Source organism: Psammomys obesus, unplaced genomic scaffold (genome assembly GCF_907164565.1).
Source record: "Psammomys obesus unplaced genomic scaffold, mPsaObe1.curated_primary_1811, whole genome shotgun sequence".
Taxonomy (NCBI): Eukaryota; Metazoa; Chordata; class Mammalia; order Rodentia; family Muridae; genus Psammomys; species Psammomys obesus.
The window spans coordinates 28,767,498-28,782,987 of record NW_026596117.1 but is presented as its reverse complement, the minus strand read 5'-3'; the positions used below and the strand labels follow the sequence as shown (position 1 = coordinate 28,782,987).

At 42.3% G+C, this 15,490-nt stretch overlaps 1 protein-coding gene across 1 annotated transcript; it reads left to right on the top strand.

Moving 5' to 3' along the window:
- The first annotated feature begins 10,629 nt into the window (after nt 1-10,629).
- Nucleotides 10,630-13,565, top strand: LOC129692862 (procathepsin L-like). Its single transcript, XM_055629388.1, has 7 exons — nt 10,630-10,755; nt 11,016-11,138; nt 11,227-11,373; nt 11,522-11,746; nt 12,247-12,409; nt 12,940-13,048; nt 13,466-13,565. The coding sequence occupies exons 1-7, from the start codon at nt 10,630-10,632 to the stop codon at nt 13,563-13,565; spliced, it is 993 nt and encodes a 330-aa protein (XP_055485363.1).
- Nucleotides 13,566-15,490: the final 1,925 nt, after the last annotated feature.

Genomic DNA, 15,490 nt, shown 5'->3' with positions numbered 1-15,490 from the left:
TATCTCTATCTCTATCTCTATCTCTATCTCTATCTCTATCTCTATCTATATCTATATCTATATATTGCTTTCTTCCATTTACCTCCAAATTTATTTATTTTATTTTTCTTTTCCTTTTCTTCCCTTTCTTATTTTCTTTCTTTTGTCCTTTCTTCTCTTTTTTTCCTTTCTTCCTTTCTTCTTATCTTTGCTTTCTTTTTTCCAGCCAGGATTTTACTATGTACACTTAGCTGAACTGAAACTCACTATATACACCAGGCAGACCTTGAGTTCAAGGTTCCTCTGTCTTCCAAGTACTGGGATTAAATGGCTGCCATACCATGGTGATTTAATATTTGCTTACAACTGAATAAAATTGTATTCATACATATGTATTGAATTTTGTATATTCAATAAGAAATAATGGACATTTAAGTTTTCCTATCCATTTACTATTTATTATGTGAAGAACATGGCTGAGCCTATATGGACAAAGAAGTATGTGAAATCCTTCAGGCACTTGCCAAGACGTACTATACCTAGATAGAGTGGTAGATTGTTTTCTTAGCATTTTAATATTTTTCATTCTGGCTTCCATAGTGACCTCATCAATTTCTGCTCCCATGGGCAGTAAATAAGTGTTTCCTGTTCTACATATCCATTTATTTATTTGTAATCAGACATAGAGGATGATTTAAGAGAAAACCTCTAAGTAGCTTAATCGGAATTTTCCTAAATGATCTTACATTCACAGTTTTAAAGATCTTTTTAAAGCATTTTTATTTCTTCTCTTTAGGACTCTGATCATATTTATGACCCCTTCCCCCCTTGATCCTTTGTTTTCTAACTCTGTTAGAGATCTTGGAATAGTCTGGATAAAAATCCTAATGGGGTGCTCAGTTGGCAAAGATTGTTTTTCACTTTTTGGACTTCCTTTTTGATGTTTTGACTGTTTCCAATGCCTTACAGAAGCCTCATAGATTTTTAAAGTCCCATTTGTCAATTGTTATTCTTAAATCCTGTGAGAATGGAGTCCTATTCAGGACTATACCTACAGGGGAGTTATTGTCTATGTTTTCTTCTGGCATTTTAGCTTTGCAGGTTCCGCCTGGACCTCTCTGTACTTTTTTTAACTTTTATTAATTATACTTTATTCATTTTGTATCCCCCCATAAGCCCCTCCCTCCTCCCCTCCCGGTTCCCCCCCTTTTCTGCATGCATACCCTTCCCCAAGTCCACTGATAGGGGAGGTCCTCCTCTCCTTCTTTCTGATCTTAGTCTATCAGTTCTCATCAGAAGTGGCTGCATTGTACTTTTGAAAATAATTTTATGCATCGTGATAGACACAGGTTTGATTTCACTTCACTGTATGTGGACACCAAGGATTCCCACCTCTGTGTGGGAGAGTCTATCATCTCAGTGTTCACTGATACAGCTCCTTAAATACTGAGTCAGGAGCTGGGTGACCAGGGGTAGAGCCAAGCAACAGATTGTGAGACCCTGGTTTGTACAGAAACCCTGGAAACAACAAGACACATGCCAGCCATGATGAAGATCAAGGGGTATGCTTAGTCAGAATATCTTTTGAAACAAAAAAGGAAGACCCAGATCACTTAGTTAATGCTGTTTTTTGTTTGTTTGTTTGTTTGTTTGTTTGTTTTTTCCTGATGAAACCTGGAAGGATTTTATAGAGTGTTTCTATACCAGAAAAATGAAAAAGTGACGTGAAAACTTCACTGTCCAAAAACTCTGAAAGGAATTAACTAGATCCATGGAGAGGACAAAAATCTCAAATCCTACATGTAATTAAATGGGGTGATGATATCTCAGTTTGACTGCAGGTTCCTCAAATATAAGGGATGCACCAGTGATTAGACCACGGTGATTCTTCATCGCAGAGCATAGCAAGAAAGAGAATCAAGAAGATGGCAAGAAATTTGAGCAGGAGCTATCATTGCTTCCAGGAAGCTGCTGCACGTCCTTCCACCTAAGATCCCTGCCTCCCCAATCCACTTTTTTCTTAGACAAGGTTCCATTAGATAGCCCTCACTCTCCTGGAAGTGGCTATCTAGACCACTAGGCCAGGCTGGCCTCACATGCACACGGATCCTCCTAGCTCTGCCATTCAGGGCTAGAATTCAAATGTGCACAGTCATTCTGGGCTCAACCAATGAACTGAATCTCTTCCATAGAGGTAATATTGTAGAGACTCACTCTACAAGAAATGATGACAAGACTGTGCTGGGGATTGGGCTGAAGAACTGGAGGAAAGGTTGAAGACCCACCGTTTGTGCCACTTTAAACTCGGGCACATCCCCTAAGCTGGCAGATGTTACTTCTCACCCTTTGGGGGAAACCTCAAATTTATTCACAAGTTCATGGCAACTCCTAGGAGAAAAGAGCTTCCTAGAACACAGGTGCTTGCAGAGCCCCTCCGGGTGGGAGGAAACCATCTCCCACACTTCATGGTTACAGAGAGTAGTTCACAAGTAAGTCCAAGTTCAATGCACTTTAGTATAGTACAGTGAGGGTCTACCCGTGTACCACTGGTAAGTGGTATAGTGTACCATGTAGTACACAGTCTTCCAGACTAACTCAGTGATAGTGAGGTTGGTCTTTGGATGCCATGTCATTTCTCAAGGATAGGCCAATTATTGAACAGGAAATTCTGAATGAGACTGCCTATATCAAAATTTTTCTCTTAATCATCTTTTTTATTGTTTAGGTTTAATTTATTACTTTAAATGGGCTAGTGTTTCCATGTATGTCTGTGTACCATGTTCATGCCCAAATATGTCACTAAATCTTATGTGGTTGTGGGTGCTTCCTATAACTTTTTTTTGGTGGGGGGGCAGTCATATGTGCTGTCCAGCCCTTATGTCTCCTGCAGTAGAGGCTGAAGTTGTCAATGCTCCAAAGCTGCTGCCGGAGATGAGCCTGCACTTGGGGTATGCTGAGGGTATGTTCTTGTCCAGGGCTCCTCATTTGTGTCTTACACTTTCTTTTCAATGCAGATATTGCTGTCATGATTTAGAATGGAACTCTGTGTGGGATATTTTGTAATTTGAGGTATCAAAGTTAAGAAACTTCGGCAAAATATTCTTATCTGTGAAGTCTGTTTTCCACCACAGTCAGAATAATTATAGATTATTTTGCTTTTGCAGAGAGCAAAACACAAATAAAAAGATCACACAGACCTGGAGCTCCTGTATGAAGTGAGAATCTCTGTGTCTCCTAGCACAGTGATTGGGACCTGACTAGTCAGCAAGAGCATGGGATCTTTGTGTAACTGATCAGCCCTTCACAAAATCCTGGGAGAAAAAGCAGAAACGTCAATTATCTTCCTTCTACCTCTTGTCTGAAAATGGTAATTACATGAAATGGTAATCTGTGGACATGTGGAGTAGGTCTTCAAAAAGATAAACATACATGTTCTTTCCAAAACTTATACCCAGGAAAAAAAATGCATGTGAATGCAAAATCCCACGCACTAATGTTCTGCCACCATTACACATGATATCCAAGAATTTGGGAAGAAACAAAAGCCTCTCCAGTATAGAATGGATAAACAAAGTGTGTATCCACATAAAGAAATGTGGTCAGCCCTGAAATCATGTAAAGTACCGATGCCAGCTACAGAATGGGTGGGCTATAAAAGCCTCTTCTTGGATATGCCAGACACATAAGGCTGCATAATTTATGAATCTTTTTATGACATGTATAGATCAGACGAGCTCATAGAGAAAAAGGGTAGTTTGTGGAAATGTAGAGGAGGGGAATTGAGACTAAAAGTGACCAATAAATCTTGGACAAATTCTGATATACTGTAAGTGTACCAGATCTAGAGGACAGTGATGGATACATAACACGGGGACTGCAATGCCAAGTTCATGGGACCCTCAGAGACCACCAGGAGACAACTCGATGCAATTGCAAGAGAGCTTTATTATGAAAACGATCAAAGTCGGGACCCAAGTCTCACTGACACAGCAGTAGAGAAGTGGGACCCTGAGCTCTGAGGGAACAGGATTTTTAAAGGGAAAGTCTGTGATCAGGGAGTTTCCATGGCAGCAAGCAGGGGGGCACAAGTCCTAGCATTACAGAATTAGATGAATTTTAGCAGGGCAGGGTGACCTTTTCTGAGGCACACAATCACAATGACAATGACAATTCATATAATCACAATGGCTATTTTTCTAAACCACATCTGAAACATTGAGGAGAATTTTCCCACCCGATTCCCAACCGATTCCCATTGATTATTGCCAGGGAGTTTGTCTCTACTTTCTATGAAGCATTTATTCTGTTATATTTCCTGGAGGCTGTTGCTAGGAGAGTTAACTTTGTTTTCTGCCAGGTGTACATTCTGTGATATTTCCTGTACCTGAATTCAGTTCCCAGTCAAGATCTTTATTTCAAAATGGAGTTGTAGTCAGGCTAACTTAAACTCTTCATGACAATCAATTAACCACAGCACTCTCATTAAAGATGGGAAATTTGTGTTAAGTACAGTGTGCCCACACAAGTAATGATATATATTATCTGCACAAAAGTACAAACATACAAAGTACATAACAAAGCCAAGCTTGAAACCAATGCCCTCTGGGCCCATGGTGAGGAGAGTCAAGACTTTTGTTTGGACACAGCCAGGTGCACACATGCCTGACCTGGGTGTTCCAGGGGAAAGATGTCCCCAGCTCTGAGGAACGGTTACTCTTGGCAGTGGAATATTTGCTGGAGGAGAATGATGCTGTGGTGGGGCTGGTGCAGACGGTGTCACCACGAGCACAGCTTTTCACACCTGCTCCTCCTGTCATTCTTGCACAACCCCTGGGACAGCACCTCACAGACAGTGGGTCAGAATCACATGGAAGGCCCAGGAGCAATGAGTGCTGAGCTCCATGCTGTATCTGATCCTGTGGACCAACAAAAGGGTCCAAGAAGGTGGTGTTCTAGCAAGTTCCCAAGAATGCACATGCTGGTGATTGTGGACTTCACAACTAAAATCATTTCCATTGCAGATAAGCAGGTGTGAGTGATTACTGCGGTGAAGATGGAGGTCACAGGTGGTGTCATACACCTTCTTCATAAGGGAAAGTAATTTCCATGCAAATTAGACCAGCAGAAACCAGAAACACAACCAAGCTTTTGAGTCTTCACTTGTATCCCTCCTCCCAGCCCTAACCTCTTGCTTTGTATGTTCAGTTCTAGAAGCATGAGGGCACTAGAAGGAGTGGAATGTGAATCCCAAGGTCCTAGAATATGAATAAGCAAGCCCCCTACCCTCCAAAAAACATTGCTTCATTTGATGAGGGTGCCTTCTCGCATGGTTCAATGCAAGAAAAAAATAGGACTCAGAAGAATGTGTGTGTATGTTTGTGTGTGTGTGAGAGAGAGAGAGACAGACAGATGACAGACAGATGTACATTTAAACAGAGAAAGAATAGGAGTTTATGGAAAAATAGTAATTAAAAGAGAAAGAAGAGGTCATGAATTTGAGCAGAAGTGCAAAGCAGAGGAATTGGTGGCAGGAGAGGAGAGCTTGTGAATACAGTAAGCATTTCGAGAACTCATAAAAATGAAAATAAATGTAAGTTTAATATAAAGATATTAATTGCAGGTGAAGGACAGTTTAAGGGAAATTTGCTCCATGGCACTCAATAGCATGGCTGGGAAGACTTCATTAAAGACCATGAGGACAGTCCCAGCTGCCATGGTGGTGAGGTCCTGCAGTGAGGAAGCCATCTGCAGCAACAGCCCCAATGGAAGGGAATGTGGGTTTGTAGCCAAGGGGCCCAGTAGGGCTCAGTACATGAGAATACCAACAGGAGGCATCAGAATGAGGGGGTGCTGTTCAGCACAACTGCAGGATTGTTGCTGCAGACAGGCCGGCATGAGCACATGCTGTCTGGGGCACAAGGAGCAAGAAGAACCCGCTCAGAGGGGGAGTGTGACCAGACAAGTCTGGGGAGGACTGAGCTCCTGCTGTAATGACATTCTGGTTCCTGGTCATAACCACATGTAACAGGAAAGGGCATAGTGGGACAGTGTGATGTGATTTGGGCCTAGCATCATTCCACAGATTTCGTATGAACAAGTGTTTCAGTGACTGATATGAATATCGGTGCCTTCAGTTCTCTTGTTTAAATTTTCTTCCCTACATCTCCAAAAGTTGAGTTCTGTGGTTTAGTTTTAAAGTTGGAGCACTTTGGGCATGGTAGGGGAAGTTGTCATAGTTTTTTCACCTGTTACAGAAGTCATGCTTGAAATTGACCCAGGTTTAATCAATTACTTTGGTAAAATTTTATGAGTACAGCTTCTAGCATTTTGAGAAGGAACAAGCTCACAGCAAAGACCCTGACCCTCTGGCTCTTACAGTCTTTATGCTCTCCTTTTCCAAGTGTTCCCTGGGACTTGAGTGTGAGAGTGTTATGTAGATGTACCCATTTGGACTGGGCTCCACTACTCAGCATTTTGATTGCTTGTGGTTTCCTGGGAGATAGATATATATATATGCAAATACATATAAGCATGTAAAAACAATTCATGAAAAAAGAAGCTATGAAGTTGAAGGACAGTTTGTAAGCTCAGATTTGATGGGGAATCCACAACCTTGCTGGAATGTGATTTCCCAAAAGCTTCTGATTCCAGTGGAAAGTGCAGCTAGGTGTGTCTGCTCAGGATCTTCTTGTCTCTCTGCAACATTCCTTCCTCCTGGGTGTGGGCAAACCCTCTGGCAGGAAGGTCTGCTATCTTGCTTGCTGATAGGCTAGCTTAGAGAAGCCCTGCAGAGGCAGCTAGGGGAAGAAATGCTGGGCGGGAGGCTATGGGAACATTTCTAGAGATGTGTAGCTTTGCAGGAAATGGATTCTTATTTCCCAGAATCAAGCAGAGCTGTGTATGCACCTAAGGCCAAACATAGTGGCCTCAGTGTTGAAGAGGATTTTTTTAATTGATTTTGGATGTAACATAAAGTTGATAAGAAAAACCGAATTTGATCAATGTTTAAAATTTTAGTAAGTAATACTATCAACACTGAAAAAAAAATCCACCCAAATGTCTAATATATTTAAATGTTATGTACCTGGAAATTAGTTGAAACTCCAAATGTAAAAAAAGAACTAACAAACAAGTAAAAATCCCACACTGTCTGAAGGCTTGAAAGGTAAAATGTCTATCTCTGAGTCCTTAGGTCAAGTACTCAGAACCCACTCGCTAAAAAGGGACATTACCAGAAGTTGTCTTTTACTTAATGCAGGAGACACATACATTTTGGGGTGTGTATGTGTATGTGTGTGTGTGTGTGTGTGTGTGTGTGTGTGTGTGTGTGTGTGTATACATACATTTGAAACTCCTAAAACTCACCAAAGCCACAAAATAAATAAAGCAATAAAGAACTATTAGAGAATTCCCTATTAGTAAGATACCGATGCGAACTGAGGCACTGAAACGATTCTCCACAGCACTGATTCTTGAGAAACACAGCTCAGAACCTCCTCACACAGTGGGAAAGGCCTCTTCAGAAATAGAAGCAGGAGGCAACATTTGTCAGGGGAGAGCACCCTTGGGCATGGCTGGTGGTAAAGCATAGTGGTGCCTGCTCTGTTGGACTGTGGAGAAAATTGAAGAGAGAATTAGACCCTGAGCTGCCCTTTTGAATGTGTACCCAAGAGATTAAGGCAGAGGTTGAAACATGTTTATCACTTAAGGTATAAAGGCAGAACAAAGGTCCAGCAAGGAACTAAACACATAAACACATAAACAAAGCCCAAGATCTCCATATTGGAGGAGTAACACAAATGCAGGAAACATGGACTGACATATGCTATGGGGGCTGCTCATGCTGTAATGGTCATATCCCTTCATACAATTGAAATAGCAATTTACTTTCAACAAGCTGGAGTGTAAAGGGTGATACAGGCTTTCTACCTGTAGCCATTCTTAAACGCAAACACAGAGAATTGAGTAGTGGGTGCTAGACTGGAGAGAGAGGAGATACTTACTGAGAACAGACTTTCAGTTTAGGGATACAGAATAATAGACTCTGGAGATCTATGGTCCTGACAGTTGCAAGACAGTATGTATGTTGCTAATTCCAAAGATGTGCTGCTGAAAGGTTGATTTACATGAGACCCTGGTGTATCACAATGAAAAAGTTATAGGTCTGATTTTGTTTCTAAATAGAATATCAATATAGTCTTAAATAAACAGAAGCTTATAGCTAAGAATGTCATATGACTCCAAGCTTTGTTTTTGTTTTTGTTTTCTCAAAACAGAGTTTCTCTCTGTAGCCTTGGCTATCCTAGACTCACTTTGTAAAGCAGACTGGCCTCAAACTCACAGAACTCCACCTGCCTCTGCCTCCCCATCTGCTAGGATTACAGGCATGCACCACTGCCCTGCTGCTGACTCCAAGCTTTAATCAAAGAACTCAGAACATGATTAGCAAAGGCTGTTTGAGAAAGATCACAGCGATATTTCACTAAAAATTGTTTTCCACAATGTGAGTAAATGAGGATTGAGAACAGCTGTGGTTTATTTTTCTCAATTGCACAATGAGAAGAGCTATTACTCCTCATTTTTATTAACAAATGCTTCTCTCACCTAAAGAGTTTCCAAACCCTATCTCACTCCTAGCATTAGCCTCTGTAATACTCCGAAATTCAACCCTAAGGCAGCATTTGAGAAAACATAATGTAAACTCAGAGGTAAATGCAAAAAAAGACTCCAAAATACCAGTCACTTTCCTATCCTTCACCTAGGTTTGTGCAGACACCTCACAACGTCTGCTGTAGTTGAAGATATGAGAGAAGGGAGACAGAAATGAACAGACAGCGTGAAATGAGTGACAGGTGGCCCGCAGTCTCAGAACACCCTCAGCCCAGATCATCTCTGGATTTGCATTGGCCATCTCCTAAAGATTCTTAGAAACACAGTTATCTTCCTCCCAAACAATGGGGAGAATGAGCCCATTCTGTACCCACCAGAGGACCTAGCTTAGCTGTCAATTAAAGGAGACACTAGAATAGAACAGCTCACAGGGCAGCACTGGAAATTATTTTAACCAAAATCTCTACCTCAAAGGCAAATTCAGGGTCGTAAATCCACACCCAGTTAGCTAGAACCTTCCATCATGAACCAAGTGCCAAGGCCTCTGTGATAGCACTTTCTCAGCTGAAGTCACTAGACTCACAAACTCTACTTTCCTACAGCAGGAACACACTGCTCCCTTCCCCACAGTCCACCTAGGCAGCACACACCCAAGGCCCCAGGACAGGGTGGGAGTCAGTGTCAATACATGCCTACAATCACACGGCCTGGAGATCCAGTCCAGTTGCCCACCCAGCCAATTGCAGGGAGGGGCAACTGGGCAGGGACATTGTCCTGGAGCCACAGACTTGGGACTTAAAGCCTGGATCCACATGCAGCTGGGTCACAGCCTAGGATCTCAGCAACCTCTGAAGACCGGAGACTGTGAAGCACAGCTGCCCAGCGCTGGACGTCCCAGGTGAGCCCATAGCTCTATCAAGGCAGACTGGGAACTGACACTGGAGGAGCACCCTAGAGAGCCTCCTTGTAGCATCATGCAGCTACCTCAGGAATGACAGTATCAACTCAACCTTAGCAGACCGAAGGTGGGGATGCAGAGGAGGTTGGGTGGGGAAGCCCAGGACGTCACCAAATCTTTCAGGGGGCCAGGTGTGTACAAAGTATCAATAATGTGAAATCAGGTAAACTGATCCCTCTGTGTGAGCAGAACCTAGCAGGCTGCCTCTAGTCACACAGGCACAGGAAGAACCAGCTTTTTCTATATATAAGCTACCATGATCATCACTCCCTATGCCAGAAGGGATCATCATTGTCATGTAAACCAAGGTCAGGGACAATTCTCTGGTCTCATCTGGCAGGTGCCCAAGGAATAGCCTGTGGCTTGACTCTTGCATGACCCTTTCTGAAATGCCTCATGCAAAAGCTTATATATCCTAAATCTGGCATTGATCTCTCTTTGTTTCCTACCTAAACTGGTGGCTGGGGCATCCTGTACTCAGCCACAGGGCACTCCTCATTGAGACAGTGAGGTGGGACTCTAAAGGCACATCACTGTTGTGGGGCAGATTCCTAACTGTTGTCTTTCAAGATTTTTCTAGAGGGGACATACCAGAAAGATTCTAGAAGGGAAAGAGCCCAGGCATATTCTGGCTTAGTGTACACTGACCAAGAAAGTCTTGCAGATCTCTTTGTATGTACAGAGGAATCACATTGTGCATGAGTTATGGCTAGCTTAGGAGACCTCAATATCAATGGGACAAAACCTGGGCCAGATGTCTTAAGAAGTTAGCTGCTGCTTTGACTGGATTAACAGTGGGTTTATCCAGTATCTCTGGTGAGCCAAGTGCACAGTGCACACACTCCAAGTCTGGAGATCTGGGCAGCTTCTCTTTACTTCATTTGACTCATGGGATCATTTTTTACATATGTGCTGTTAGCCGACCTCATTCTTAGCCATGCCAATGATCACTGAGAGATGGTTAAAGTAATTTCATTCTACCATGATGACCAGAATTCCACATCCTATGTAGAAACCAGAATTTACTGAAGAATTTCCATGATCAGAATTTCATTTCTTCGTCATCTCTAGGTTTTGGAAGCATGATTCCAATTTTCTTCCTGGCCACTCTTTGCTTGGAGGTGGTCTCAGCTGCTCCAACACACGATCCCAATTTCGATGCTGTATGGCAGGAATGGAAGACAAAACATGGGAAAACATACCATATGGTTGGTACCATAGAAATGTCCAGAGGCAACACAGAGACAATGGTCCTTGCTGGGGCAAGTTTATAGAGAGTTTGCATTGTGGAAGCCAGTTCCTCCCCGGCTTGACCACATGGCATGCTTTATGGACACTAATGTCTAAATACCCTATTGACATAGGGTCTGGATTCTAGCTTCCCTTGGTTCTTATCACCTGTAGCAGCAGGGCCAGTGAGGGAACTATAGGATTGGGCTTGACACACCACACACTGTGTTTATTCCAGAGTGAAGAAGGACAGAAGAGAGCGGTGTGGGAGAACAACATGAAAATGATTGAGCTGCACAATCAGGACTATCTTCAGGGGAAGCATGGCTTCAGCCTGGAGATGAATGCCTTTGGGGATCTGGTGAGTGTGACGTGGGTTGCAGCACATCATACTTCCTCCCTTTGGTACCTTGTAAGTCATCCCTCCCTTTGTCTCTTTTTTCTTGAAGACCAATATAGAATTCAGGGAATTGATGACTGGCTTTCAAAGCATGGAACCCAATGAGGAGAACCTTTTCCAGGAGCCTTTGCTGGGAGATGTCCCAAAGTCTGTGGATTGGAGAGATCATGGCTATGTGACTCCTGTGAAGAATCAGGTAGGACATGGCACATTGTCAGGTATCACTCACCGTCTACCGTGGAGCCAGGAAGTCTTGCTGACTGTGGAGCTTCATGCAGTTCACTGTGTTATTGTATCATGTGTATTGCTTTGAAACACCTGTACTCTTTTTCTCTCTCTTCTAGGGTCGTTGTGGTGCTTGCTGGGCTTTTAGTGCAGTTGGTTCCCTAGAAGGACAGATGTTCCGTAAAACAGGCAAACTGGTCTCTCTGAGTGAACAGAACCTAGTGGACTGCTCCTGGTCATATGGCAACCAAGGCTGTAATGGTGGCTTGATGAACCTCGCCTTCCAGTATGTGATTGAAAACAAAGGCCTTGACACAATGGTCTCCTATCCATATGAAGCACAGGTAAGTAAAAATCCTAAGGTGTTGATTTTCCTAACTAGGTTCAGAAAGCAAAACAATTATGTTACTGTCCTCAGGACTCATAAAGGGTAGAAGCCAGCTTACTAAATCCTAAGTGCTGCCATTAAAATGTCAGCCTTTTGCAGGCTAGTTTGATTCCATGGTTTCCATATAGCTGTCCCTGCTTCTGCTCACATGGATTATATGTAAAACAATTCACAGGTAATACCAATTTCTCTCCAATGTGGAACGCTATTTTCTATAGGAATATCCATAGCATGTCATTGAAGACATGTGAGCTAGTTTCTACCAGCTACTGAAATCTATCAGCTTAACATGTCCTGTGACATTTGGTAAGCACATACACGCGGAGCTCCTCCACAGCAAATGCTGAGTCACCTTTGTAGTGACAACTCAGCTGAGGGTACTTCTGAATAACTCACGTTTCCCCAGAGGTGGATGGCAATAACCATAATGTTTTTATTCTCCTTTGCCATTCAAAGAATGGACCCTGCAGATACGATCCTGAATATTCTGCAGCTAATGTCACAAACTATGTAAAAATCCCATTGAGTGAGGATGCTCTGATGACGGCCGTGGCCACTGTGGGCCCCATCGCCGTTGGAATTAATAGTCAACACCATTCCTTCAGGTTCTATAAAGGCGGTAAGTGTGCTTCCTTACAGCAGTCACAAGGAAAGGTTGTGCTTCCACCACAGCCTGTGAATTTGATTACCTTTTGGTATATAAAATATGTAAACATTTTGAATTGCATATGTTACATTCAACAGGAACAATATTTATGTGTTGCCTTTTACTTGGCATTCATTAAACACAATCCCATGAACGTGTATCTATTATTTTTTTAATTAGCAAAATCAGGTTTTATGTGGCTTAATATTATTGATTTTTTGGCAGTTGTGAAACTTTAAGACTTTGATAGATGTTCCACTTTTCCAGTTCAGTTTTAGGGAAGCCTCTTGATTGCAGCAGGTGGAGGATTCCTTCCAAGCAAGCATTTTCCCTGAGGATTTATGCTAATCTTTACTTCTGTTATGTTACATAAGAGCAGATGTCACAAGAGTCTGGAGTATACGTGATTGCACTGAAATTAGAAATGTTTCTATGACTGTTAGTGACATGGTCACTGTGGGGTCACTAGAGCCTCTCATTCTAGCTTTGATTTTCTCTTCCAGGCATGTATTATGAGCCAAACTGCAGCAGCACTAGTCTGGATCATGCTGTCCTGGTGGTTGGCTACGGTGAAGAATCAGATGGCAGGAAATACTGGCTGGTCAAGAACAGGTATAAATATCCCAAAACATTCATGTTTGAAACACTAAGGGAAATGTACTGTTTGCAGGCAGTATTTGGGTGCAGGTTTCAGCAATTTACCCCACATATTTTGAATACAGAAGTTTCAGGGTGCAGTAATCACAATAAAACTCTGACATGGTTTGAGGAGTGTTAAAATAGAATTTGAACCACTGCATTTCTAGTTCTGAGCCAAATATGGCTGTGGAGATTGCCTGTGCTTTCTCTGCTGTGATTCCCAGTCATGATTTACTCAATAGTTGGTGTCCAAGAGTTGACCCTTTGCCCTCTCTCATCCTATCTGTTATGTGTGGCCTCAGTCTCTGTGTTTCAGTGAAGAATCAAGTTTCTTTGAATGAAGTTTCTTTGCTGTGTTCCCTCTACTAAATGGCTAACATGCTCTTCCAGCTGGGGTGAAAACTGGGGCCTGAATGGCTATATAAAGATGGCCAAAGACCGGGACAACAACTGTGGAATTGCTACCTTTGCTGTCTATCCCATCGTGTGAGCTGCTGGACAGCAAGAAGGAAGGCGTGACTAAGGAGAGCATGTACAGAGGAGGGCTTTCCCTTCACAGACTAGCCTCTGCTGTGGGGAAAATGACAGCTGAGTCACTGAAGGTCCATGCTATGGTGTGAATTCCGGACGGTGTGAATTCCGGGACATTTTACTCCAGTTAAAGGAGACTGCCCCTCTGCTGCTGTGAGCAGCATTGTATTAATGAGTTCTCAATTTTCATTTTTTACAAGATGTACATAATTTTTTTTAATAAAACCTATGTTTAGATGACTGATGGTCCATTGTTATTGCTGTGGCTTCTGTTAATCAAACTTGTAGTTCAGTGTGAAGAGGTTATGAAGGTGGTCATGGTGTTCTAGGGGATGGTGTGAGATGCTCTTTTAGTCAAGTTCCTTAAGACTCATTAGAGTCTTTCCTTAAGGACCTCATTAGAGTTCTCTCCAGACTTTGTGTACTCACTGTCAACCATGGTACAAAGAACAATGAAAAATCTAAGTGAAAATTCTTTTAATCCACACAGATTTTCATAGTCTAAATTATTTGCCCTTCTAGGCAGTGAGATGGCACAGTGGGCTGTTCCCCTGAATGGGGCGTGGGCCTTAGCCACTGTTTCAAGCACATCAGAACAAAGTAATCACTCTGCTTCACTCATTGATTTTTATTGTTCAAAAATTGTTTCCAGTATATATTTTTTTATATTGAAATCAGGAGAAATGTTGGGAAGGAAGGAAGAGGGCACTACAATTTCAGGGAGGTTATTCATTTCCTACCTCAGAGGGGAATGGAATATTAAAGTTAAGATATATAAGGTGGTATCATTTTACAAACAGAGCATAAAAACTTCTTTCCACACATATGGTCTGTTTGCAAATATATGAATATATCGAGATGCATAAATTAATTTTTGGCATGTTTGGAAGAAGCTGACAGTATGGGAGGGGGCTGGTGACTGGAATGAAAGAAGGGTTTCCTGGCCCTGTCCTGACAGTGCAAGCAGCTGAACTACATAAAGTTGCTTGTCATGTCTTTTATTATTATAGCAATTTTTCATTATAACATTTCAGATAACACTGAATAACAAAAAATAACATGACACTAAAAGCTAGCATTTCCAACCCAGCTCCCACTTCCTCCCATTGCCATCACTATTAACAGTTTACCATATGTACTTCTGTGTTTTCTTTCAAAAAGGCAAACAAGATGGACATTGGAAGAGGGAGACAACAGGGAACAGGACTGGAGCCTACCACAGAGGGCCCCTGAAAGACTCTACCCAGCAGGATATTGAAGCAGATACTGAGACTCATAGCCAAACTTTGGGCATTGTGCAGGGAATCTTTTGAAAGAAGGGGCTGTGTAGAAAAACCTGGAGGAAACAGGAGCTCCACAAGGAGAGGAACAGAACCAAAAAATCTGGGCCAAGGTATCTTTTTTGAGACTGATACTACAACCAAGGCCCAAGACTGGAGATATCTTAGAACCCCAGCACAGATGTAGCCCATGGCAGCTTAGTCTCCAAGTGGGTTTCCCTAGTAAGGGGAACAGGAACTGTCTCTGACATGAACTCAGTGGTGGGCATTTGATTACCTCCCTCTGAGAAGGGAACAGCCTTACCAGGCCATAGAAGAAGACAATGCAGCCAGTCCTGATGAGATCTGATAGGCTAGGGTCAGGTGGAAGGGGTGGAGGACTTCCCCTATCAGTGGACTGGGGGAGGGCTATATGAGGGGAAGAGAAAAGGACAGTGGGATTGGGAGGAGACAAGGGAGGAGGCTATGGCTGGAATACAAAGCAAATAAATTATAATTAATAAAAAATAAATTATTATAAAAAAAGAATGAACACAGAACTATTTACCAGCTTCATAGATAGAGGCTTTAATTTTATTTGGTCTTTAATGATATTATATGATGT